General features: G+C 61.1%; 1 protein-coding gene across 2 annotated transcripts; it reads left to right on the plus strand.

The window, feature by feature from the left end:
• The first annotated feature begins 12,580 nt into the window (after window positions 1–12,580).
• PLXNB3 (plexin B3) lies at window positions 12,581–25,445 on the plus strand. Of its 2 annotated transcripts, XM_029239881.1 has the most exons (33): window positions 12,581–13,818; window positions 14,236–14,415; window positions 14,996–15,124; window positions 15,210–15,310; window positions 15,770–16,218; window positions 16,329–16,437; window positions 16,517–16,631; window positions 16,744–16,869; window positions 16,964–17,080; window positions 17,343–17,436; window positions 17,519–17,688; window positions 17,934–18,085; window positions 18,364–18,469; window positions 19,162–19,292; window positions 19,546–19,722; window positions 19,837–20,029; window positions 20,152–20,382; window positions 20,468–20,629; window positions 20,711–20,862; window positions 21,026–21,126; window positions 21,205–21,428; window positions 21,564–21,742; window positions 22,005–22,071; window positions 22,334–22,661; window positions 22,773–22,876; window positions 22,963–23,101; window positions 23,424–23,602; window positions 23,727–23,887; window positions 24,104–24,251; window positions 24,400–24,464; window positions 24,533–24,608; window positions 24,731–24,805; window positions 25,089–25,445. In XM_029239881.1, the coding sequence occupies exons 1-33, from the start codon at window positions 12,784–12,786 to the stop codon at window positions 25,191–25,193; spliced, it is 5,880 nt and encodes a 1,959-aa protein (XP_029095714.1). In that variant the 5' UTR covers window positions 12,581–12,783; the 3' UTR covers window positions 25,194–25,445. The 2 variants fall into 2 exon arrangements, with proteins under 2 accessions (XP_029095714.1, XP_029095713.1); XM_029239880.1 differs by having other exon boundaries at window positions 15,770–15,899; window positions 16,062–16,218; window positions 20,468–20,862; window positions 22,334–22,876.
• The last annotated feature ends 1,044 nt before the right edge of the window (window positions 25,446–26,489 follow it).

The following is a 26,489-nucleotide window of genomic DNA, read 5'->3' on the forward strand; positions in this document are numbered from 1 at the left end:
CTTCCAGAGCCTGGCCTTCAGAAGCAGTGAGAAGCCACTGACGGGTTTTCAGCAGGATGGAAACAACATGGAATTCATGCTTAAAGGAGGCTGCGTGGAGGGTTGCTTGGAGGGAGGCAAGAGCACTGTGCTTGGCTCACGCACTGCTGCTGGGACAGAGGTGGGGCAGCCATCGTGGGGAGCAGTGTGGCAGGTCCTGGAAAGCTAGGCAGAGTTCCCGTGTGACCCAGCAATTCCACTCGGAGACGTAGACCCAAGAGAATGGAAAATAGATGTTCAATCAAAACCTTATACATGGGGCTTCCCTGGTGGTGCAGTGGTTAAGAATCTGCCTGCCAATGCAGGGGACACGGGTTCGAGCCCTGGTCCGGGAAGATCCCACATGCCACGAAGCAACTAAGCCCATGCACCACAACTACCGAGCCTGCGCTCTAGGGCCCACGAGCCACAACTACTGAGCCCGCGTGCCACAACCGATGAAGCCCACGCGCCTAGAGCCCGTGCTCTGCAACAAGAGAAGCCACCGCAATGAGAAGCCTGTGCACCACGACAAAGAGTAGCCCCCACTCGCCGTAACTAGAGAAAGCCCGCGCGCAGCAACGAAGACCCAATGCAGCCAAAAATAATAAATTTTTTTAAAAAAACCTCATACATGAACATTATTAACAGTACTATTGATGGTAACCAAAAGTGGAAACAACTCGAATGTCCATCAACAGATGAATGGACAAGCAAAATGTGGTCTGTCCGTACAATGGAGTATTATTCAGCTTGACAAAGAAAGCAGACCAGTGGGTGCCAGGGGCTGGATAGTGACTGCTGAATGGGGTCAAGGTTTCCTTTTGGGGTAATGAGAATGTTCTGGAACTACAGAGGTGATGGTTGCACAATACTGTCAGTATGCTAACTACCAACAAATTGTGCACTTTAAAAGGGTTAATTTTGTGTTATGTGAATTTCGCCTCAAAAAATAGATAATAGGTGATGGATACATTGATCATAAAGAGGTAGAAATGATCGATGACTGATTGATAGATAATAAAGAGAGATGATAGACTGGTGATGATAGATAGATGGATGGATGGATCACAGGTAAAGAGATAGAGAGACATAGACGAAGGAGCACACCGCTTGACGCAACCCAGGCCAGACGTGCTGAGGCCTGAAATCCCAGATGCACTAGAGAGAATAGAAGAAAGTCATGCGGGGGGTACCTCAGACTCTGGGGGAGGGGACGGGTGGAGTGAGAGTCAAGGTGACCCCTGGGTTCTGGCTTGGGTGGCCAGTTGGGCGATGGCATCCGTTGCGGAAGAAGGGACAGGTCGGGGAGAAGGTGCTGCCTGATTAGTGCTTGCTGGGCCCAGGCCCTTGGCCCCAGCGGAAATGATGAGTAAGCGCTAGGAGGGTGTGGCTGGCTGAGAGCTCCAGACTGGAGGTGGTCCGAGGGTGCATTGGCCAGCAGAGAGGCAGCTGGTGGTTGAAGAGATGCATGGACACGAGGTGCTTGGTCTCTCATCTGGGGGACGGGAGATAGACGGCGTTTTCTCTGAGTTGTTTTTTTTTTTATTTATTTTTGGCTGTGTTGGGTCTTCGTTGCTGCGCACAGGCTTTCTCTAGTTGCGGCGAGTGGGGGCTACTCTTCGTTACGATGTGCAGGCTTCTCATTGCGGTGGCTTCTCTTGTTGTGGAGCACGGGCTCTAGGCATGTGGGCTCAGTAGTTGTGGCCCATGGGCTCAGTAGTCGTGGCTCACAGGCTCTAGAGCACAGGCTCAGTAGTTGTGGCGCACGGGCTTAGTTGCTCCGCGGCACGTGGGATCTTCCCGGACCAGGGCTCGAACCCGTGTCCCGTGCATTGGCAGGCGATTCTTAAGCACTGCACCACCAGGGAAGTCCCTTAGCTGAGTTTTGAGGTTAGGATTTGTTCCTGATCCAGGACAAGTGGCAATTTGGAGGGTTAGGAGGTGTTCCTCCATCTCTTCCCAAGATTGTGCAAGCCGTCCCTACCTGATAATAAATCCTTTTGGTTTTTTTTTCAACTTAACTTACAAAGCTAGAATGGTTCTGTGGTCTGCCACCAAACCCTAATTGATACAAATGGAAACAGACATACCCAGCGAATACCATTCAAAAGGAAGTTAGTGGAGAGGAATTAACATCAGACAAAGTACTCAGGGCACAAATCATTATTAGGAATAAAAGGGGTTGCTGCCCAATGATTAAAGAAATAATCCATTCAGAAGCATTAACCATTCTGAATGTGTGTGTAGCTGCCTAATGACAGAGCCTCAAACGTACATCAAACAAAAAAGTAGCAGTGGGCTTCCCTGGTGGCTCAGTGGTTGAGAGTCCGCCTGCCGATGAAGGGGACGCAGGTTCGTGCCCCGGTCCGGGAAGATCCCACATGCCGCGGAGCGGCTGGGCCCGTGAGCCATGGCCCCTGAGCCTGCGCGTCCGGAGCCTGTGCTCCGCAACGGGAGAGGCCGCAGCAGTGAGAGGCCCGTGTACCGCAAAAAAAAAAAAAAAAAAGTAGCAGTAAAAGGAAAAATTAATAAATTAGTAAATTCACCACAGTAAATCACACTACCTCTCACTCCAGTTGGTAGCTCAAGCAGACAAAAATAGGAAGAATATAGCACAAATTGAACACACTTGATTAACAGACATCCCCAAACTAGAGACTACACACTTCAAGTTCACCTTGAACACTTAATAAAACCCACCATGTTCGCAGCCACAAAACAAATCTCAGCAAATGCTAGAAGAATGGGTATCATACAGAGCATGTTCTCAAACTGCAATAGAATAAGATCATAAATGGATAATAAAGCTAAAATTAAGTCCTCCCATATGTTTGAAAATTTAAATTTACAAATTTAAATTTAAAAATACACTTCCCAATAACTGATTGGTCCAAGAAGAAATATAATGAAAATCTAAAAAAATGTTAGAACTGAACAACAATGAAAACGCGACATTTGAAAACGTGTGGAGTGTAGCTCAAGCAGTACTTAAGAGTTAATGTATAGCCTTAAAAAAGTAAGCTGAGCCCCAACCCAGGAAGTTAGAAAAACCACAGTAGAATAAACCCAAAGAAAGTAGAAGGAAGGAAATCACAAAGACAGCAGAAATTAATGAAATAGAAAAAACAAAGATCAATAAAACCAAAAGTTGGTTCTTTGAAATTAGTAAAATAGACACAAGGCTCTGGCAAGAATGAAAGGAGAGGAAAAGAGGGGTAAAACCACGGATACCATAGCCCTTTCCAACATAATGAGAGACTCTGGCTTAAGCATGGGAGCTTGGACACCTGTGCAAGAGGCTGCTAGATCACATATATTTCAATTATATATATATATATATCACCTTTATATATATGAAGCTGCTAGATGCTCACATCTTTACCCCACCTCATGCAGAAGACCAGACTTTATTCCCTGGCAAGTTAGAACAGAGGGTCTTTGGAAATGCAGATTAAAGCCACAGTGATATATCTTTTTATTCCCATCCACTGACTGATAGAAATTAAGAAGTCAGACAATAGCAGGTGTCGGCATTGATATGGAGTAGCAGGAACTCGTACACTGTGGTGCTACACAAACTTGTACAGCCACTCTGGAAAACAATTTGGTGTTATCTAGTAGAATTAAAGATGTACATATTTATGGCCTAACAAGGTCACTCTTGGGCACACCCTAGAGAAGGTCCTTCACAAATACCCCAGATTACACGTACAGGTCGTTCACAGGCAGCATTGTTTATAATAAGCAAAAGCCAGAAAAAACCCAGGTGTCCATTAACAGGTGAATAAACAAACTATGTTGCAGTCATATGATGGAAAACCATTCAGCAATAAAAATGAATAAACTCCAGCTAGATGTACCACACTCGGATGCATGTCACAAATGTAATATGGAACTAAAGCAACAGGTTACAGAAAAATACATCCAGTATGATTCCATTTATATAAGTTCTAAAAATATAAGATATATTGTTTAGAGATGATGCATATGTGGGACAAGTAAGAAAAGTAAGGAAAGGCTAGTGGTTGCTTATGTCAAGGGAGGAACAGGGTATATGGGGGCTTCAGAGTCATTGGGAATATTGTCTTCTGGTTGACAGTAGGGACACGTGTAGCAACAAAGGATACAACAAACAGAGTAAAAAGGCCTCCTACAGAACGGGAGAAAATATAAGTCACATATCTGATAAAGGGTTAAGACCCAGAATATACAAAGAACTCCTACAACTCAACAACAACAAATCCAATTACCTGATTTCAAAATGTGCAAAGGGACTTCTCTGGTGGCACAGTGGTTAAGAATCCACCTGGCAATGCAGGGGACACAGGTTCGATCTTCCCTGGTCTGGGAAGATCCCACGTGCCGTGGAGCAACGTAGCCCATGCGCCACAACTACTGAGCCTGCGCTCTAGAGCCTGAGAGTCACAACTACTGAACCCGCGTGCTACAATTACTGAAGCCCGCAAGCCTGGAGCCCGTGCTCCGCAACAAGAGAAGCCACCGCAATGAGAAGCCCACGCACCGCAACGAAGAGTAGCCCCCGCTCGCCGCAACTAGAGAAAGCCTGTGCATGGCAACGAAGACCCAACGCAGCCAAAAATAAAATAAATTAATTTTTAAAAAAAGATTTAAAAAAAGTGCAAAGGCCTTGAATAGACATTACCCCGAAGATGATATACAAGTGGCCAACAAGCATATGAAAACATGCTCAACATCACTAATCATCAAGAAATGTAAATCAAAACCACAATAAATTACCTGACACCCATTAGAATGGTTACTATTTTTTAAAAAAACCCAAAAAAACCCAGAAAACGTCAAATAGTGTCAAGAATGTGGAGAAATTAGAAGTCTTGTGCACTGTTGGTGGGATTGTAAAATGGTGTAACTGCCATAGAAAATGGCAAGGAAGTTCCTCAGAAAATTAAACATAGAACTACCATGTGGTCCAGCAATCCCACTTCTGAGTATATATCTAAAAGAATCGAGAGCAGAGCTATTTACATATCCACGTTCATGGCAGCACCATTCACGATAGTCAAGAGGTAGAAGCAACCTCAGTGTCCATTGACTGATGAAAGGATGAACAAAATGTGGTCTATACACAAAATGGAGTATTATTCCTCCTTAAAAGGAAGGAAATCCTGCCATATGCTACAACATGGGTGACCCTTGATGACATTATGTTATGTGAAATAAGTCAGTCACAAAAGACGAATATTGCATGATTCCACCTATGTGAGGTCCCTAGAATAGCCAAATTTATAGACACAGAAAGTAGAAGGGTGGGTGCCAGGGGCTGGGGAAAAGCAGAGTTGCTTAATGGATATAGCGTTTCAGTTTTGCAAGATGAAAAAGTTCTGGAGATCCGTTTCACAACAATGTGAGTGTACCTAGCACTGCTTAACTATACACTTAAGAATGGTTAAGATGGTAAACTTTATGTTATGTATTTTTGACCACAATAAAAAAATTGACTCAAGAAGAAACAGAAAACCTGAACAGTCCCATAATTACTAAAGAAATCGGCAATGTGATTTAAAATGTATGGATAGAGGGGCTGGTGGCTGCAAAAACAAGGAAGGCCTAGATAGTTTTACAGATGTATTCCATCAAGCCTTTAAGGAACTGATAACCCTCGTCTGAGATAAATTGTTCCAGGGAACAGAAAAAGGGGACCCCATGCTCCAAAAACAACAACAAAACCAATCCAGCCAATACACCATGACAAAGTTGAGTTTAGCCCAGAAAATGCAAGGGTGGTTTAACATTAGATAATCAATTAACACAACTGAACACATTAACTGATGAGAGGAGGAACATTCTGTCATCAACTCAGTGCTTTTTCTGAATGCATTCGATAAAATTCAACATATAGCAAACTAGGACTGGAAGGGACCTGCCTTAATCTCATAAAGGTGTCTGTAAACACCCTCTGCAAACATCTTAATTAATGATGAAACCTTAAGAATATTCTCTTTGCTTCCATTCAACCTTGTACTGTCCAGGGAAGTAAAGTGAGAAAAAGAAACTGTAGTTAAAAGGACTGGAAAAGAAGAAACAAAACAGTCATTCCTCCCAGATGGCATGACTGTGTAAGTAGAAAACCAAAAAGAATCCACAGGGGACTTCCCTGGTGGCACAGTGGATAAGACTATGAACTCCCAGTGCAGGGGGCCTGGGTTTGATCCCTGGTCAGGGAACCATATCCCACACGCATGCCGCAACTAAGAGCTCACGTGCCGCAACTAAGGAGCTGGCAAGCCGCAACTAAGGAGCCCGCCTGCCACAACTGACACCCAGCGCAACCAAATAAATTTTTTTAAAAAGTCATCTTCCTTGGAAAAACATAAAAAGAATCCACAAAAAGAATCCACAAAGAATTATTAGCCCTAATACAAGCATTTATGAGGTTGCTTGAGACAAAATGCATACGCCAAAGTCAATTCTGTTTCCTTTGTTGTACACCGGAAACTAACACAACATTGTAAATCAACTGTACTTCAATTTTTAAAAAGTCAGTTGTGTTTCTATGTACCAGCAGCACAATCAGAAAGTGAATTAAGAAGAAGATAGCATTTATAATGCCATAAAAAAGCAAGTCCTGGGACTTCCCTGGTGGTCCAGTGGCTAAGACTCTGCACTCCCAATGCAGGGGGCCTGGGTTCGATCCCTGGTCAGGGAACTAGATCCCGCATGCCGCTTCTAAAAGATCCCCCATGCCACAACAAAGATCCCTCACGCGGCAACTAAGACCCGACGCAGCCAAACAAATAATAAATAGGTAAATATTTTTTAAAAAGCAAGTCCCTAGTAACAGCTCTACCAAACACGTGATGTTCAAGTCCTTAGGGGAAAATGTACTGAAAGGATCTTAATAACTAGAGAGAGATGCTATGCTCAGAGATGGGGAAATGATATTTTAGAGATGACTAGTCTTCAAAGGGATTCAAAATTCAACAAAATCTCCATTTACCTCTTCAAAAAAATCCCAACGGTGTTTCCTGGAACTTGACAAGCTGTTTTTGAAACTTCTAAGGAAAACTAAAGGGCCTAGAATAGGTGACAGAATTTTGAAAGATGATGACCCCCTCCCGGTATCAAGGCTTGCTTTTAAAGCTGTAGTAAGTAAAACAGGGATAGACAGAGAACTACATTCAACATCCTGCCATAAACCATAATGGAAAAGAATATAAAAAAGAATCTATATATGTGTATAACTGAGTCACTTTTCTGAACAGCAGAAATTAACACAACATTGTAAATCAACTATACTTCAATTAAAACATTAAAATAAAAAATAAGACGGGGGGACTTCCCCGATGGCACAGTGGTTAAGAATCCGCCTGCCAACGCAGGGGACACGGGTTTGAGCCCCGGTCCAGGAAGATCCCACAGGCTGCGGAGCAACTAAGCCCGCGCGCCGCAACTACTGAGCCTGCGCTCTAGAGCCCGCGAGCCACAACTACTGAGCCCGCGTGCTACAACTACTGAAGCCCACGCGCCTATGGCCCGTGCTCCGCAACAAGAGAAGCCACCACAATGAGAAGCCCGCGCACCGCAACGAAGAGCAGCCCCCACTCGCCGCAACCAGAGAAAAGCCCACGCACAGCAATGAAGACCCAACGCAGCCAAAACAAAGTCCAGCAAGGCATCACCATTTCACACCCATTGTATTGACCGAAAGTACGAAACACAAAGTAAAAGTACTAAGTCCAAGTACTGGTGAAAATGAGGAGAAACAGAAATAAATGTCTATACAGTGGCAGTGGGAGTGTCGTGTGGGCCACCAGCTTGGAAAGCGATTCCTCCACCCCTGGCAAACTCGGAGCGCACGTGCCCTATGACCCGGCAAGTCCCCTTCCAGCATCTAGAGAACCCCGCCCTCAGCAAGGCCGCCTCCCCACCCCTCGAAGGGATACTGATGGAAAGATCCCATGCAGCTGGACGAATGGGCCATCCACATGGATCGGCACAGATACATCTCCAAAGGCCAGCTGCGAGGGGAAGGAGCCGTTGGCAGAAGGAAAACAACAACACGATTCCCTTTGTGTAAGATGTTAAAACTCACAAAGCTTGCAAAGGTCCTTCACCGTTGCCACTGACTTCAGACTAGGGGCTGCCTGTCTTCTGCCTGGGACCGGTGGACACGGCCCTTTGCAGGCCATACACATACATACTTATTAAAAATTGTGTTGCCTGGAGACAGATTTATTTTCTTCTGTGGAAAGGTAGGACAAATGTTCCCAGCGCTGGGACTGAAGGCGTCTGTCTTTCCCGAAGCCACCAAGGACACGTGTGTGCTGGGGTGGAGGCTGAGGAGGGACACGGTGGAGGGGAGGGGCCCAGCTGGCCATGGGGGGGGACAGTCCTTCCAGTCTTAGTGTTCAGAGACCCTCCCCCATCACTCTCCTGACAGCCTGCCTCTCCCGGAGCTTCTAGATCCCTCCCTGGCCCCTTCTTGGGCATTTGGCCTTCCCCCTTGGGGGAGGGGGGTGTAGCCCTCCGGATCTGCTGGGCCTTCAGGTTCTGGGTCGCTTGCATCCCCTGACGCCCCTGGTCTCCCAGTTCCCTCTTGTGACTCCCACCCACCCCCAGTGCTCTTCACCCCGAGCCAAGCTTCTTACGCTAAGACCCCACCAGCTCCATTGGCCACCTCCTCCTGCCTTGTGGGCCCTTCAGTCCTCCCCTCCACTGGCACCCCTGCTCCATAGGGAGTGATGCCCCAGCAGAAAGAGCCCAGGGATCTCCTGGATCCTTCTGCGTTCGCCGCTTACACCCTGTCCACCGCCACGTCTCCAGGGTCCTGCTCCCCCTCTCCACGCCTACAGCCCCCCCTGACCCAGGTTTCCCCCATGCTCTCCACCCCTGGGCCACCAGCTTGCGCTTCTTCAAATGCAAAGCCGTTTGCCAGCCCTCTGCAGCCTCGAAGCCCACCTCGACCAACTTGTGCTCCAGGTAGGAGAAAATGCCCTGTGGGCGTGTCACCTGCAGGCTTGGCCTCGGGCAGTCCCCATCTCCCTTCCTGCCCAATGCCTGCTGCCCTTCATGGTTCAGGGCCTCGTGGCCTGATGGTTAAGGGCAGGGACCCGCGGTTGACTCTTAGCCTTACCACTTACTAGCCCTGTGACTTTGTGCAAGTTTCCTAACCTTGCGAGCCTCAGTCTCCCCACCCGTGAACCAGGGAAAATAACTGCACCCGCTCTGGGGTCACTGGAAGGACTGAATGAGTTCACGTACACAGAACACTTAGACAAGCCCTGGTACATTGGAGGATGACAGTAGGAGTAGCACCGTGTGCTTCAAGGTCAGCTTAAACTTCACTTCCTCTGTGATGCTCTCCATGATGCCCTGAGCGCCCCTAGACTTGACTCCCCCTCCTTGGTGACCCACAGTGCCCTCCACAAATGGGCTGTCCTGGCAGTGGGGTCTCATCTGTTGGCAAGTAGTTCTGCCCCTGAGACCCGGGAGACTCTTGGGGCAGGTGGCTGTGGGCTTTGTCTCTGAACGGTGCCAGTGCCAGGGCCAAGTCTGGCGCTCATTCAGGGCACTTCACGGAAGGCTATGGAATGCCCGCCTGCCCCCACCCCCCCATGGGAGGGCACCGCCCCCTCTCACCTCCTCTGGGCAGGTGCGCGGCCGGCCCTCTGCCATGCCCACCGAGGCCGGCAGAGGGCAGCAGTGCCCTGCCCTGCGCCGTCGGGCAAAGGGGTGGGCGCGGAGGGGCTGGGCTTCCCGGGCCACCCAGGACAACTCGGGCTGGGAGCGATTGCATTGTGGGGAGGGAGACTGGGGCTCCTCCGGGACGCACTCCTGGCACCGCCAGCTGCTCCTCGGCCCGGCCGGCGGCCCGCTCAGGTAGGCAGGAGCCGGGGCTGGCTAGGGCGCGGGGTGCAGGGGCCGCCGGGTCGGGGTGGGGGGCGCCGCCTGGGAGCCGGGAGAAGCCAGGGGTCCACAGGCCGACTAGCCCGAATCAGGCAAAAGCGCTTAGGCGCCAGCCCAAGTCCTGCGACGACACCTCCTGATGCCTGAGGGCACAGATCCCCCCAATCCTGGCCAACGGGTGGCCCTGGCGCTGGGAGGTAGGGCTGCGGCTGCTGCCCCCAAATGCGAGGGCTGGCGCCTCTGGCCACGGGGCAGGGCACGGGGTAGGGAAGCGGCCCGCCTGGCTCCCCGCTCCTACAGCCACCCAACTGGCCCAGCCAGGTGGCAGCGAGCCCTGTGGCTGTCACCTCACCCTGGAGCCTGCCTGCTGCTACCGCACCCTGTGGAGGAAACGGGGAGCCTGACTCAAGCACACCTGTTCCCGCACCTCGGGTCACGGCCTGAGCCCTGCCGCCTTGGTGTGTGGACGGTGCCCTCTGAGGGAGGCAGAGGAGCCGGCTGCCGGCTGCCACTCCCTTCCCCACCCCACACGTGAAGGGGGAGATCCAGACCCATCCTGGGATGGTATTTCCCCGAGCGAGCGGGAGGGGGACAGCCTGCGACCAGTTGCCAAGTCTGAAGCTAAGGGCTGGGTTCCCACCCCCTCCCGTGCATCCTCTATGCTGGCACCAGACTGTACCTGGCACGACTTTGCCAGTCCCTGGGGGTGGGGGGGCGTGAGGGGAGAAGGTCTCCCAGGCGGGCTGCCTTGGCCAGTCTCTCCCCTGCCCCCCGCCTGGACAAACGCAGGCATTGAGGGTCAGGACTCGCCTCCAGCCAGGCGCCAAGGCTACCGAGGGTGAGGCCTGCTATGCAGGGGCGCAGGGCCCTGGCCCTCGCAGGGGGGCTCCGTGGCCCACTCTGCGCCCTTCACAGGGACCCCGGGGGGACACGGGGAGGAGCACGCTGGCTGGCACAGGGCGGGAGTGGGGGACTGGCTGTGTGGGTCTCATTTTTCTGGCTGAAGGAAACCCTGTCCCTTTGTCCCCAGATCCCAGGGGGTGTCTCTCTGGGGGTGGGGAGTGGCAGGGAGCCCCCTGGTCAGAACAGCCTGGATGGGGATAGGAACACCAGATAGCGGGTCCCTGGCCTGGGCCTCTGGACAGAGGGGACATTGTTGGCGTGGAGGCAGGGCTGCCTTGGCCCGGCCACTATTGACAAAGCTGCCAGCTGTGGTGGAGCCCGGCTGCCAGGCCTCGGCCCTCCTGGCCTCCCTCCTCCCCCAGGGTTGAGTGTGAATGGAACCAAGCCTTGCCTGTCTCCCTCCTACTCAGGACAATGCCCCCCACAGCCATCCTGTGTCCGTCACCACTGCCCCGGGAGACGCCTCTGCTGCTGCCCTTCGCTGCGGTAAGTGCCTGAGTCCTGCGTCCCCAGAGAGCCCCCTCTGGGGCAGGGAAGGCGGGTGAGGAGCGCGGAGGAGCCTGGAGCCTGGGCTCCCACGCGCTGCGCCTCCAGCTGTGGGCCGTCTGCCCCTCACCCGCCACAGACACTGCCGCCGATACCAGGGTCCAGAGGAAACGGCCCTGTCCCCAGGCCAGGCCTGACCTTCCTGTCTGTATTCCCAAGATAAGGGCCCAGGGGCGTCCTCGGAGCTCTCCCCGCAGCTGGCACGCCCACGGGGGCCGGAGCTGGCAGGCTGCTGGATGACAGTGGGCCCACTCCTGGCTGGCACGCGCCCCCACGCCCAGCTGTGCGGGACCTTGGCTCAACTCAGGACCTGGCTTCTACCCCGTCTTTGTGGCTCTGTGCCGGGGTCAGGAGGAGAGAGGCGTGAGGGGCCATCACGGCCCAGGGATTCGTGGCGCGTGTCACCTGGGCACTGCTAAGGCCCCTGGCCGGGAGGTGAGCTGGAAGGTGCAGCAGAATCCGGGATCAGAGCCTCCTCTGGAGGCTAGGGCCCCGCCCTTCCCCTCAGGGCTCAGCCTTGGGCCCCAAATGGGTGGGGAAGGGAGCCCATGCCCGGCTTCTGGCTAGGACTTTCTTTCAAGCTCTCTTCTCCCCTCCCGCCCTCTGGCTGTCCTCTTCTCACTCCACCCCCCCCCACATTAACCCTCCCCGTGCCAGTCCCAGTGGACCCTGGCTGCCGGGGCTGATGGGGCAAGGGACAGGCCTCCCCCAACCCCCTGCACCCTGGGTTGTCTCTTGGTGCCCCCCAACTCCCCCATCCCCGCTCTGAGCACCCCCAGCTCAGCCTGGGGCCCTCCCAGCCCTCTGTCCTCCTCTACCTCGGCCCTGGCCACCGGCCCCTTGCTTTCTCTGCGGCAGGCAGCGGGGTGTCTGGCTCTCTCCTCTCTTCCGCTGGCTTCCCAGGGCAGCTTTTCTCTCCCACCCTCGCTGGCCCTCAGGCCCTGGTCTCTGGGCTCCTGTCCCCTTTCCCCTCGCCCTCCGCCGCCCTCCGCCGCTGCCCGGGGAAAGGCGCTCCCCACTCTCCGCCCTGCTCTCCTTTCTGTGGTCTCTCCTCTCTCTGCCACTCAGTCCTTCTGTTGGTGTTCCTGTGGCTTTTCAGGATCTGCCCCCTTCCACAATCTAGATGCATCTAAAGTAGATGAAGGAAATTCCTCGCGCATGCGTGCACCCCCCCCCCCCCCCCCGGGGGCCCCCCCTCCCCCCCGCCCCCCCCCCCACCCGTCTCCCTCTGACTCTTTCCCTCTCCGCTTCCCCTGCTGCTCCCTGCCCCCGCTTTCTGCTGCTGTCTCTCTGCCTCTCCGTCCTTCTTTCACTCCCCTTCTGTCTCTGTCTCTCCTGGATTCTCCTTTTCCTCCTGCTCCCTCGTCCTCCATTCCCACGGCCGCCCTGACTCGTGCCTTCCTGCCCGGCCTCCCCCAGGGCCCCGCGATGGCGCCCCAGCCTCCACTGGGCGCCTGCCTGCTGCTCGTGCTGCCGCTGCTGTGCCCACCGCTCGCCCCGACGTGGGCACACCGCTTCCCAGCGCCCAATACCACCCTCAACCGCTTGGCGCTGGCCCCAGGCCGGGGCGCGCTCTACGTGGGCGCGGTGAACCGCCTTTTCCAGCTCAGCCCCGCGCTGCGGCTCGAGTCGGTGGCTGTCACAGGCCCGGTCCTCGACAGCCCCGACTGTGTGCCCTTCCGGGAGCCGGCCGAGTGCCCGCAGGCCCGGCTCACCGACAATGCCAACCAACTGCTGCTGGTGAGCGGCCGGGCCCGGGAGCTGGTGGCCTGCGGGCAGGTGCGGCAGGGAGTGTGTGAGAAGCGGCGCCTCGAGGATGTGGCGCAGCTGCTGTACCGGGCCGAGGACCCCGGCGACGGGCAGTTCGTGGCTGCCAACGCCGTGGGTGTGGCTACGGTGGGCCTGGTGGTGCCCGGGCCAGGCCGGGACCTCCTGCTGGTGGCCAGGGGCCTGGCGGGCAAGCTGTCGGGCGGGGTGCCACCCCTGACCGTGCGCCAGCTGGCTGGGCCACAGCCCTTCTCCAGCGAGGGCCTGGGCCGCTTGGTGGTGGGCGACCTCTCCGACTACAACAACAGCTACGTGGCGGCCCTCGCTGACGCTCGCTCGGCCTACTTCGTCTTCCGCCGCCGTGGGGCCCGGGCACAGGCCGAGTACCGCTCCTACGTGGCTCGGGTCTGCCTGGGGGACGCCAACCTCTACTCCTATGTGGAGGTGCCCCTCACCTGCCGGGGCCACGGCCTCATCCAGGCCGCCTCCCTCGCCCCAGGCGCCTTACTGGGAGCGTTTGCTGCCGGCCCGAGGGGGGTGCAGGCAGCCCTGTGCGCCTTTCCCCTGGCCGACCTGGACGCGACCATGGAGCGGGCCCGGCGCCTTTGCTACACCACGGGCGGCCGGGGCCCCGGCGGCACGGAGGAAGCCACCGTGGAGTACGGCGTCACATCGCGCTGCGTCACCCTGCCGCCCGTGAGTGGCTGGGCCCGGGCCTCACCCCTGCCCTCTCACCTGAGGCTTTCCGCACCGCCACCTGGCAGCGGCTCCCGCCTCTCCCGCGGCCTCGTGTTGCCCGGCCTGCCACCCCGGCCCTGTCCCTCTGTGGACCTGCAGCATCTCTCTGACCAGGGCCGGGGCTGCCACACGTAGTCCTGGCCGAGGGCAGCTGGACGCTCTCATGTGACAATCGCCTGTGACCTCTGCTTTAGAGGATGTCAAGGAGGGGCCCGCTTGTCTGAGTCTCCTCGGCCAGTCTCTCCCTCTCTGCGGTGCAACCTTGAGCCCTTCTCGCCTGCTGCCTTGCCATCCTGGGCTGACTGCAGATCTGGGCCCAGGGAAGGTACCTCGTGCCTCTTCCAGGAATTGAATCCCCCCTCTCCGCCCCCGCAGGACTCCCCCGAGTCATACCCCTGTGGCGACGAACACACCCCGAGCCCCATTGCGGGCCGCAGGCCCCTGGAGGCGGGGCCTCTGCTGCAGCTCAGAAACTCCATCAGCGCAGTCGCAGCCCTCCAGGCAGACGGACACACGATAGCGTTCCTGGGGGACGTCCAGGGCCAGCTGCATAAAGTAAGGGCCTGATGAAGGCGGGGCGGGCCTCGGCCAGACCCCCGGTCCCAGCCTCAATGCTGCCAGGCCGGGCCCGGCCTCAGTGGCCTGACTGGAGGCGCTCCTGCCCTGTGGTGGCTCCCAGAAGCCCCGTGAGTCGCGGGTTCCTTCCACACCTCTCGGCCTGTGCCCTGCTGGCAGGTCGGAAAGCCAGGCCACACACTGACGGCTGGTTCCCAGATGTGTGGCTTACGATGCCTCCCAGGCGGCCCCCACTTCTGCAGCCGATAAGAGGAGACTCTTGCCTTTTCATGACCTGCTTGTCTCCCCACAACTGCCCTTCCTCCCTTGGCACCCAAGGGCCCCACCCAGGGTGGCTCTGCCTCCCTAGCTGGGTGAGGCTGAAGCGGGGAGGCGACATGGGCAGGCTGGATGCCCGTGGGCCTGCCCCACCCTCCACGGCACAGCCTGGCCGCCCTGGGCCGGCAAGAAGGGGAGACAGCTCTGTGGGCCGGGATGCTCCCCGGGAACCCCAGCCGGGACAGCACCTGCTCCGAACGCTCGGCGGGCTGGCCCAGCCCTGCCCTTGTCATCCCCCCAGGTCTTCCTCAATGGCACCCGAGGCCAGGTGTACCACTCACAACAAGTGGGGCCCCCGGGCTCGGCCATCAGCCCCGACCTGCTGGTGGACAGCAGTGGCAGCCACCTCTACGTGCTGACTTCCCAGCAGGTGAGGGCTGTCCCGGGGGTGGGGGTTGAGCACACGAGGCCCGAGGCCCTGCAGCCACCACCTCCGTACCCCGCCGCCTGTCCAGGTGGACCGCTTACCCGTGGCAGCCTGCCCCCAGTTCCCTGACTGCAGCAACTGCCTCCAGGCCCGGGACCCCCTGTGCGGCTGGTGCGTCCTGCAGGGCAGGTGAGTGGGGGCCGCTCCCGGAGCACTTCTAGGTGGGCCAGGAGGCCGGGTCGTGTCCCCGAGGTGGGACGCAGGGCCGTCGCTGAGTTCCCCCATCCTGCCCTGCGTGCCCAACCGAGAATCTGGTGGGCATCCCCTTCCCCCCACTGCCCAGCCTGTCCACTTCTCCTCCCCCCAGCCCCCTCTGGGCCAGGCCTCCGTCACCTCTCTCAGGTGTCCCCTGGCCCACTCCAGCTCCTCTCCAGCCCACGCTCCACACGGCAGCCTCAGGAATCCCTCACGGCAACCCTAAGTCAGGTTCACGTGCTCATGCGCTTGGCCCCTTCCTCTCTGAGCAGAGTCCCTTTCACCCCCACTGCTCGCTGCGCTCCAGCTGGGCCGTCCTCCCAAGCCCCTTGCCGCAAATCACCCAGGGAGCCTGAGTCCCACACAGGGACCCAACGGGCCCCTGCCCCACAGGTGTACCCGCAAGGGCCAATGCGGGCGGGCAGCCCAGCCCAACCAGTGGCTATGGAGCTACGAGGACGGCCGCTGCCTGCACATCCAGAGCCTGCTGCCGGCCCACCATCCCCGCCAGGAGCAGGGCCAGGTCAGACGCCTGCCGCCGCCTGCCGGGGCGGGGGCTGCCCCGTCTTCCTCTTCTCCTGCTGCCTCTGCTCCCAGCCCTCCCTTGCCCTGGATCCCTCTCCCTCGGCGAGCTGGGCCCCCCAGGAGGCCCCCGCCTGCTGTGCTTTCCTCGCATGCGTCGCAGGTCACCTTGTCTGTGCCCCGGCTGCCCACCCTCACCGTGGACGAATACTTCCACTGTGCCTTTGGGAACTATGACAGCTTGGCTCACGTGGAAGGGACCCACGTGGCCTGCGTCACCCCTCCCCAAGACCAGCTGCCGCATAACCCTCCAGGCACAGGTGAGGGGCCCCCGGGGCGAGGGGCAAGGGGGGAGCCGGAGGGGCAGGAGCCACATGGCCGCCCCTGCCACCACCATGCCCTCCCCTGCCACCACCATATGCCCCCCCAGAGCACATCACCTTGCCCCTGGCCCTGATGTTCGAGGACGTGGTCGTGGCTACCGCCAACTTCTCCTTCTACGACTGCAGTGCCGTGCAGGCCTTGGAGGCGGCTGCTCCGTGAGTGCCGGGCCCAGCTGCTGGGTAGGGGTGGTGACTCCCGATGGCGCCCCACCTGAGCAGTCCCCCGTCCCCCCAGGTGCAGTGCTTGTGTGGGCAGCCGCTGGAGGTGCCACTGGTGCCCCCAGAGCAGCCGCTGTGTGTACGGGGAACGCTGCCCGGAGGGCGAGAGGACCATCTACAGTGCCCAACAGGTGGGCGGGCCCAGCCTGCTGGCTTCTCTTCACCTCCGCCGTGCGCCCGCCCTACCCCAGGCCCGCCTAGGCCCCTCGACTCCTGAAGCGCTAAGGGGTCTCCTTCCCCCAGGTGGACATCCAGGTGCGGGGCCCAGGGGCTTGTCCCCGGGTCGAGGGCCTGGTAGGCCCCCTCCTGGTGCCTGTGGGCTGGGAGAGCCGTTTGGCCCTGCGCGTGCGGAACCTTCAGCATTTCCGGGTGAGCATTCCGGTGGGTGGGGGACAGCGACAGCGGGGGAGGGGCAGTGGTAGCGGCTGACAGCGTCCAGGATGCTGACAGAGCCCACCCCCAGGGCCTGCCTGCCTCCTACCACTGCTGGCTGGAGCTGCCCGGAGAACTGCAGAGGCTGCCAGCCTCCCTGGAGGAGGTGGCCGGGGACGCCGGCCTCATCCACTGCCAGGCCCAGCAGGTGGGCAGCTGCCCCATAGCCTCACCTGGCACTGGACGCCCGGGCCCTCAGGGGCTCACCCCCTTCAGCCTGTCGTCACTCAGGAGGCCTGCCGTGGGCAGGCCTGGGCGTGCACAGGAACGTGGTGCCCACAGCCCCTGCTGGGAGATGCGGGGGCCCTGAACAATGGCACCCATTCTGGGAGGAGCGTCCTGGAGGAGGCGGGCGGGGGTCAGGGGGTGTCCCGAGTTGGGTCGGGCCTGACCCCGCCCTCCACCCACAGTTCCAGCCCTCCATGGCCCAGCGGGAGCTCCCGGTGCCCATCTACGTCACCCGGGGCGAGGGCCAGAGGCTGGACAATGCCCGCACTCTTCATGGTGAGCCTGGGGGCGGCACAGCAGGCAGGGCGGGGTGTGCAGCCGGGGGAGGCGCCTCAGCGCACCGCCTGGCCTTTCCTAGTGACCCTGTACGACTGCGCTGTGGGCCACCCCGACTGCAGCCACTGCCAGGCGGCCAGCGGGAGCCTGGGCTGCCTGTGGTGCAGCCACGACCGGCCCACCTGCCGCTATGGGCCGCTGTGCCCACCTGGGGCCGTGGAGCTGCTGTGTCCCGCACCCAGCATCGACGCGGTGAGTCCCCAGCCCTCCCCCACGGCCCAGCCTCTCATTCATCCCCCATCCCCCATCGCGGTCCGCCTGGCCCCGCCCTGCCCCCCACTGTCTCAGCTTTACCAGGGTCAGCGCAGCCCTGCCCCAGGCCCCCAAACCCTAGCAGCTGTGTCCCACCTCGGTCTGGTCGGCTGGCCAGGCACCCCCCGACACCGCAAAGGAGGAGCAGGTTGGGGGCATCCCATCACCACCCTTCCCTGTTGCAGATTGAGCCCCTGACCGGCCCCCCTGAGGGCGGCTTGGCCCTCACCATCCTGGGCTCCAACCTGGGCCGGGACTTTGCCGACGTGCAGGACGCCGTGAGCGTGGCTGGCCAGCCCTGCAGCCCTGACCCCTCTCTCTACCGCATCTCTGCCCGGTGAGGCATCCTGGCAGCCGGGGGCGGAGGGATGCCCTCCCAAGGAGGCCCTCAGAGACTGGCCGCCCAGAGAGAAGGGAGGCTCGCAGCCAAGAAACGTGGGCCCGGGTCAGATGCGCCGAAGGAAGATGAGGCCGGGGGAAGGGAGGGGGGGCTGGCAGCGAGAGGAGTGGAGGGGGTGGGCTCTGGGCAGCGGCTGGCAGGCGGCCTGCGGCTCCCGACAGGCGAGGGCCCAGCCCACGGGGGTCCTGAGCAGCTATCGGGCCTTCGCTCTGCAGAATTGTGTGTGTGACATCTCCTGCCCCCAACGGCACCGTGGGCCCAATCCAAGTGGCCGTTAAGAGTCGGCCACCGGGCATCTCAACCCAGCACTTCACCTACCAGGTCAGTGCCCACCCAGGGTGCTCCCCACAGAGGGGGTAGTAGAAAGAAGGGACAGGAGGACAGTGACACCTACGTGAGGATTTCCAACCTGACCTAAGGTTAGTGGGAAGCGTCACCTCATGTCCAGGAGGGAAGCCACGCGATCCGAGTGCTCGCTCTGGCCACTGAGTGGACGGTGGGCTGTGGGCAGCGGCGGGATGGCGAGGACGCTGCCCACCGGCCGCTGTCCAGGAGGGAGGCAAGCAGCGGCCGCCGGATGGCCAGGGGGACCACTCGGGGATGCAGAGCTGTCAGGACTTGCTGCCCACCCGGCTGCCTGCGGGCAAGGGGACGGGGGAGAGCAGGGATGCCTCCAGGTGCCAGCCCGAGCCCTCGAGACTTGCTGGAGCCCGAGAGCCCGGGGTGGGAGCAGTGGGTGCAGGGGCAGGGGCAGCACCCCAAGGAGGTGACTGGATCTTAGGGCTTAGAGCTGCGGGGAGGGGGGCCTGGGAGGTGCAAGCCGCGGCAGAGGACGAGGAGACGCAGCAAGGAGAGAAGAGCGCCCCCTGGTGGGGCAGGGCGGCTGGCAGGAGAGCTGCGGGGCTGCAGAAGCTGGGCACAGGGCTTCCGGAGGGAGAGCAGGGTCAGCCGTGGCCCAGAAGGCAGAGCTGAGAAGTGGGCCTCCACGTGCCCCAGCTTGCCCTGTCTCCCAGGACCCCGTCCTGCTGAGCCTGAGTCCCCAGTGGGGCCCCCAGGCAGGGGGCACCCAGCTCACCATCCATGGGCAGCACCTGCAGACGGGAGGCAACATCAGTGCCTTTGTGGGCAGCCAGCCCTGTCGTATGTGAGTCCCTCCTCCTGGCCCCAGCTGGTCACTGTCAGCTGGGGATACTCCCTACGGGCCCCAGCGTCCCCTTGCGTACAATGGGGGCGATGAGCTCAGGGCTCCCCAAGGCCCCCGTGAAAGTCCCAGGTCCACGGCTGCCGTGCCCACCCCAGGGGTCTCTGCCCTTGGTGAGGGAGGCAAAGCAGGCCTCTGGTGGGGAGGCCGGGCTGAGGCTAGAGCCCAAGATGCCAGACACCTCCCCACCCTGCAGAAGGGAGCCAGTGTGTCCTGAGGCCATCGTGTGCCACACCACGCCCCAGGCCAGCCCAGGAGAAGCTGTGGTTCGAGTGGTCTTCGGCCGTGCCCAGCGCACGCTGCTCGCCAGCCCCTTCCACTACACCGCTGACCCCCAGCTCGTGGCGGCGGAGCCCAGCGTCAGCTTCCGGGGGTGAGGACCTGATCCACCCGGGGCAACCTGTGCACCCTGCCGGGAGGGTGGGCAGCCAGGACTGGACTGGGCTGCCCGCCGCCCCTGGTCCTGCTGAGTGCTATCCTGGCGCAGGGGCGGGCGGCTGATCCGAGTCAGGGGCACGGGCCTGGACGTGGTAGAGCGGCCCCTGCTGTCCGTGTGGCTGGAGGCCGCGGAGGAGACGGCTGTAGCGGTGCAGCCCCGGGACCCGACCCCCAGGGGGAGCTGTCGGGCCCCCGCCGCAGCCCCCCAGGCTTGCACCCAGCTTGAGGGGGGCCTGCTGCAGGTGAGGCCCCACCAGCAGGTGACGCCGTGCCCCGCGAGGGGGGTGGGGTGGCCCCCACGTCCCTGGGGGCGAGTGGGCAGCCCCGGCTCACCCTGCCTCGTCCTGGCCCCGCCGCCCCGCAGTGCTCCACCGTCTGCTCCGTCAACTCGTCCAGCCTCCTCCTGTGCCGGAGCCCTGCAGTGCCGGACGGGGCCAGCCCCCGGCGCGTCTTCTTCGCCCTGGACAACGTGCATGTGGACTTCGCCCGCGCCAGTGGGGGCCAGGACTTCCTGTACCAGCCCAACCCCCGCCTGGCCCCACTCAGCCGCGCCCGCCCCTACCGTCTCAAGCCAGGCCACATCCTGGACGTGGAGGTGAGGCCTTCTGCCGGCCGCCGCTGCGCGGGGGCTGCGGGCACCGGCTGGGTGGCTCGACTCAGGCCCCGGATCCGGCTTCCAGGGTGAGGGTCTCAACCTGGGCATCAGCAAGGAGGAGGTGCGCGTGCACATCGGCGACGGCGAGTGCCTGGTGAAGACTCTCACGCTCACCCACCTGTACTGCGAGCCGCCCGCGCGGGCCCCGCAGCCCACCAACGGCTCCAGGCCCCTGCCGCAGTTCGTGGTGAGGCTGGGCCCCGGGTGCCGGGCTGGGCGGGCGGAGCGCTGCAGGCCGGCGCTCAAGAGCCCTGCATCCCCACTGCAGGTGCAGATGGGCAACGTGCGGCTGCCGCTGGGCCCCGTCCAGTACGAGGCTGAGCCCACGCTCTCTGCCTTCCCCGTGGAGGCCCAGGCGGGCCTGGGCCTGGGCGTGGCCGTGCCGATCGCCGCCGTGCTCCTCCTGACCCTCGTGTACAGGTGAGGGGGCCGCCCTGCCACGCGCGCACCCGCCCCAACTCCCCTCCTCACCTTTGGAAAGGGTGGCCCACGGCGGGCCTCTGCGCAGGCGGTCATCTTGGCTCAGTGGCCTCGGCCCAGGCAGTTCTGGTCCCGTGGCTGACACCTGGCCCCTGGGCCGCAGGCACAAGAGCAAGCAGGCCCTGCGGGACTACCAGAAGGTTCTGGTGCAGCTGGAGAACCTGGAGATCGGCGTAGGCGACCAGTGCCGAAAGGAGTTCACAGGTCGGGAGAGGGCGGTGGGGAGGGGGTAGAGGGCGGACCTGGGCCTGAGCTCACACCTCGGTGGCTCCTGGCCTACAGACCTGATGACGGAGATGACTGACCTCAGCAGCGACCTGGAGGCCAGCGGGATCCCCTTCCTGGACTACCGCACGTACGCTGAGCGCGTCTTCTTCCCCGGGCACGGCAGCTGCCCGCTGCAGCCTGCCCTCGAGGGGCCCGGGGAAGAGGGCCGCCGCGCGCCGGTGCGCCAGGGCCTCATGCAGCTCTCCAACCTGCTCAACAGCAAGCCCTTCCTCCTTACGGTGAGGGCCGCGGGGGCGGGAGGCGGGCCTGGGCAAGGAGGCGGGCCAGGCGGCAGGTGTGGGCTCAGGCGTGGGAGGATGTGTGGGGCGCAGGGCTTCCCGGGGTGGGTGCCAGCACCCCCTCCTCCCGCCTAGCTCATCCACACCCTGGAGGAGCAGCCCAGCTTCTCCCAGCGGGACCGCTGCCTCGTGGCTTCGCTGCTGTCCCTGGCGCTGCACGGCAAGCTCGAGTACCTGACCGACATCGTGAGGACGCTGCTCGGAGACCTGGCTGCCCATTACGTGCAGAAGAACCCCAAGCTCATGCTACGCAGGTTGGCCTTGGCCTGGCCGGTCCCGGCAGCAGGGGAGCTGGCTCCGTCCAGCCTTGTCCTGGCGTGGGTGGGGCTGGGAAGCCCTGGGAGGCGGGCTGGGTCCGGAGCCGCTGGTGGGGAAGCAGATGGGCATCCTGAGCGGCGAGCCGGGCACAAAGGGTGGCCAGGCGGAGCAGCTCTGCCCTCCCGCTACCGCCTGCCTCAGCCTGGAGACAGGGTGGCCCTGCAGCAGCCCCTCTGACCCGGGGCCCGCTCCCTGCAGGACGGAGACTATGGTGGAGAAGCTGCTCACCAACTGGGTGTCCATCTGTCTCTACGCCTTCCTGAGGGTGAGGGCCCCTCTCCCCTCATGCCATTCTGGGGCTGCTGCCTCTGGCCTCACTGATCTGTGCCCCCATTCCGCCCAGGGGCCTCGGGCTCGAGGGCGGGGGGTCGGTGAGGGAAGGCTATGAACATTTGCCCGGCTGGATGTGAAGCAGAGGCCGCTGGTGTTGCCTGCCGTCCATCTTGGCTCCGTGCAGCGGGCCACCCCTCCCTGCCCGCACCGCCCACCGCCCCCCAGCTGACGCCAGCCCTTCCTGGTGGTTGCAGGAGGTAGCGGGTGAGCCGCTCTACATGCTCCTGCGGGCCATCCAGTACCAGGTGGACAAGGGCCCCGTGGACGCCGTGACAGGCAAGGCAAAGCGGACCCTGAACGACAGCCGCCTGCTGCGGGAGGACGTGGAATTCCGGGCCCTGACGCTGACGGTGCTGGCTGGCCCGGGGGTTGGTGGGGCTGCGGCCGGCAGCGTGGTGCAGCGCGTGCCCGCCCGGGTGCTCGACACGGACACAATCACCCAGGTCAAGGAGAAGGTGCTGGACCAAGTCTACAAGGGCACCCCCTTCTCCCAGAGGCCCTCAGTGCACGCCCTAGACCTCGGTGAGAACCTACCCCTCCTGCCCCGCCCGAGGCTCTTCTCACCTGTGGCCACTCGGCTCTGCCCTACGGGAACAGGCCGTGGGCTGACCGGCTTCCCTGGGTCCCCCCAAGAGTGGCGCTCAGGCCTGGCTGGTCACCTAACCCTGTCGGACGAGGACCTGACCTCAGTGACTCAGAACCGCTGGAAGAGACTCAACACCCTGCAGCATTACAAGGTGCCGGGCAGGTGGGCGCTGGGGGCAGGCTCCCGCCTCGGGGTCAGCCAGGGAGGGAGCCCAGCCTCTGCTCCCCTCCCCGCCAGGTCCCGGATGGAGCCACGGTAAGGCTCATCCCCCAGCTGCACAACGGAGGCCCCGTCTCCCAGAGCCCGGCCCCGAGCTGCCCCTCTGGGGAGAGTGAGTCCCGTGGCCCAGCCGCACCAACCTGCCCCCGAGTTCGAGGTGGGCAGGCCGGAGTCCTGGTCATGCCGTCTGCCGTGTCCGGGTCTCCCCAAACCTCGCCAGCGGGGAAGCCACAACTCCAGGCTGAGCCAGGGGCCCGGGGTGGACGAGGGCGGCAGTGCGTCCGGGTCGGGGAGCTCCAGGGCCGTGGGGTGCTGGGCCGAGCGAGCCCCTGGGCTGCCACCCTGTCCTCCACATCTCTCTTACCCTGCGGCCCTCGGCGCCCCCCACCCTGCCCCACCTCACCAGGGAAGCAGGCTGGGCCTCCCCGGCTGGCGGCATGAGGGTGCAAAGGACTGAGGCCCGGCTTCTGTGCCCTCAGACGTCCCCGCGCTGGAGGACGGTGAGGACGGCGGGGTCCGCCTCTGGCACCTGGTGAAAGTCACCGATGAGCCAGAAGCAGCGAAGGCGCGGCGCAGCAGCCTGAGGGAGCCGGAGCGGGAGCGGACACGGGCCAAGGCCATTCCGGAGATCTACCTCACCCGCCTGCTGTCCATGAAGGTAGGTGGGCCGGGGAGCTGGGGTGACGGGGCGGCCCCACCCACTGAGGCAGGCCGCGGCTGGCCGCGGCTTCGAGGCGCACACACCCTGCCCCCCCCCATACCGCCCGCGCCCTGCCTTCTAGGGCACACTGCAGAAGTTTGTGGACGACGCCTTCCAGGCCATCCTCAGCGTGAACCGGCCTGTGCCCATCGCTGTCAAGTACCTGTTTGACTTCCTGGACGAGCTGGCCGAGAAGCACGGCATTGAGGACCTGGAGACCTTACACATCTGGAAGACTAACAGGTGCCTCGCCTGCTGCCCCCGTGCAGAGAGGACGCTGGCAGGGCGGGGGCGGCAGGGCCGGGACAGAAGCCCAGGCCCGGCGGCCTTCGCCCTGGGTTCCCGGCTGCCCCCGCATGGACTCGCAGGCCAGCTCCCAGCGCAGCTCAGGGCCGGGGACCAGGCTGAGGATGGGAGCTGGGGCAGCCTGCTCACGCCGCGGCTGGCCCGTGTCCCCAGCCTACTCTTGCGGTTCTGGGTGAACACCCTGAAGAACCCACAGCTCATCTTTGACGTGCGGGTGTCTGACAACGTGGACGCCGTCCTCACCGTCATTGCCCAGACCTTCATGGACTCCTGCACCACCTCGGAGCATAAAGTGGGCCGGGTGAGGGCAGAGGAAGAAAGCCTGGCGGGGGAGCCACGGGGGCTCGGAGCAGAGCCCTGGGTGGGGCTGGGGGGGCACGAGTGGCACAGTCAGAAAACCAGGGCAGAGCTCCCCAGCTCCCACTCACGCCCACCCCTGCCCAGAACAGGATTCCCCCGTGAACAAACTGCTCTACGCCCGGGAGATCCCTCGCTACAAGCAGATGGTGGAGAGGTAGGTGTCGGGGCATCACGGATGAGGGAATGGGTGCTGCCTGCCCCTAACTCTGTCCCCTCCTCCAGATACTACTCCGACATTCGCCAGAGCTCTCCGGCGAGCTACCAGGAGATGAACTCGGCTCTGGCCGAGCTCTCGGGGGTGAGGCCCAGCCCAGAGGGTGCACCCTTCCACACCTGGGGCGGGGGAGGGGGGCAGAGGGGAAGGGGGAGGCTTGGCTCGAGGCCCGGGCTGGGGCCTCAACCCCCGCGTGCTGACCCTAGAATTACACCTCCGCTCCCCACTGTCTGGAAGCTCTGCAAGAACTCTACACCCACATCCACAGGTACTACGACCAGGTGAGGCCCGGGGCACTCTGCGGGGGAGGGGCATGCCTCCAGAGCCCGGAGCCCAGAGCCCAGAGCGAGGCCCCAGGAGTCTCCCTGGGGGCGAGAGGCGGTGTCCAGGCCCAATCTGGGCAGAGGAGAGGAAAGGCCCAGGTTGGGGAAGGGGCTCGGCATCCGTCCAGATTCCTCAGGGAGCTCTGGCTCCCCAGGCTGCTACTGAGATGGAGCCAGGGCAGGGCGGCCGGTGGGCCGAGGGCCAGGGCCTCAGGCGGGCCGGCCTCCTCTGCTCTGGTAGATCATCAGTGCCCTGGAGGAGGACCCCGTGGGCCAGAAGATGCAACTGGCCTGCCGCCTGCAGCAGGTTGCCGCCCTGGTGGAGAACAAGGTGACTGACCTGTGAGCTGGGCAGCAGCAGGATCTGCCAGTTCAATGCCCTGGACGGAGCCTGGACGGAGCCGGCAACACAGGAGTGGCCGGCAGAGAGCAGGAGCGGCTCCCTGCTGCCTACCCGCCCCCCACCCCACCCCCTCCGCTTCCCTCCTTCCCCGCCTGGGCTTCTAACTTATAGCCATCCTTTCTCCCTCCCCCTTCCCCACTGTATTTATGTGTTTGCTGGAGCATCACATCTGGAAATAAAATAGAAATGTCTTTAGAAGAAACCCAATGCCCAGCCCCACCTTCGCCTGTGAGTCTCTTCAGTGCCCCAGCACAGCCCTCCCCTCGGCCCAGGGCTACAACTTCTGCTACCTGAGAAAAAGAGGACTCCGAGGCCTTGCTCTCCTCCCTCCCCTGACCCCTGCGGGAAAGGTGCCCCTGCCCTCAGGCCCCCATCTATGCCACCCCATCCTCCCAGTCCTTTCCTTGGCACAGGGACGTAGAACCAAGTGTCGCCAGTCACTGCCAGGTCCCCTCCGCTTCCCTCTGACTCTGACAGTCCCCAGCTGGCCTCCTGGCTCCCCTCTTCGCCCCCCAGCCCTCCTGGGAGCAGCCAGTGTTCTTTCTGAAGAGCCAAAGTGCCCACCGGTCTCTGCCGGAAGCCCACAGTAGTGCCCACAGGCTCGGGGGGCCCCTTGGCGGCCCTCGGCCTCCCCTCGTCTTCCCCACCCACACCAGCCACGGAGGTCTCCAGCCCATCCTGCTGCCTCCCTGGAGGCTTCCCCACCCACCCCCTTTCTGGGGACCCAATTCTTCTTCCTGGTCCCTTGGATGGGGTCCCAAGGTCACAAGCTCCAAGGGCTCTCTGCCTGACCCGGACATCTCTGCCACTAGCCCACTAGAGCTGTGGGCTTACTTGCTTCCCACTTGAGGACCCCTGAGGGCGGGGCCAGGAAGAACAGCTCCCTACGCCTCCTACGTAGACATGTGCACGTCTTGAAGCCAGTAAGCAAGGGAGGGCTGGGCCGCAGGGAGCCGGGAGAGACCGTGCAGCAGTAGAGTCCCAGGCGGGCCATCCCCAGGCCGTCACTCAGGCCCCGCACCTGTGGTGGGAAGAGCTGCCCGCAGCTCACGCCCCTGACCTTTGCCTGGCTACGGCCCCCAGCGACGCTACACTGAGGGACAGGAGGGCCCCAGCCTGTCTTGGGGATCAAGGAGCCATCGGAAAAGCGGGGACCCAGCAGAGAGGGGGTAGGGAATGAGGTACCCGTGGGAATGGCAGGGATCGCCTCTGGGAAGGCTCCCCCAAGGGCCAAACAGG

The sequence above is a fragment of the Monodon monoceros genome, unplaced genomic scaffold (genome assembly GCF_005190385.1).
Source record: "Monodon monoceros isolate NGI ecotype Baffin Bay Population unplaced genomic scaffold, NGI_Narwhal_1 Super_Scaffold_22, whole genome shotgun sequence".
NCBI classification, from domain to species: Eukaryota; Metazoa; Chordata; class Mammalia; order Artiodactyla; family Monodontidae; genus Monodon; species Monodon monoceros.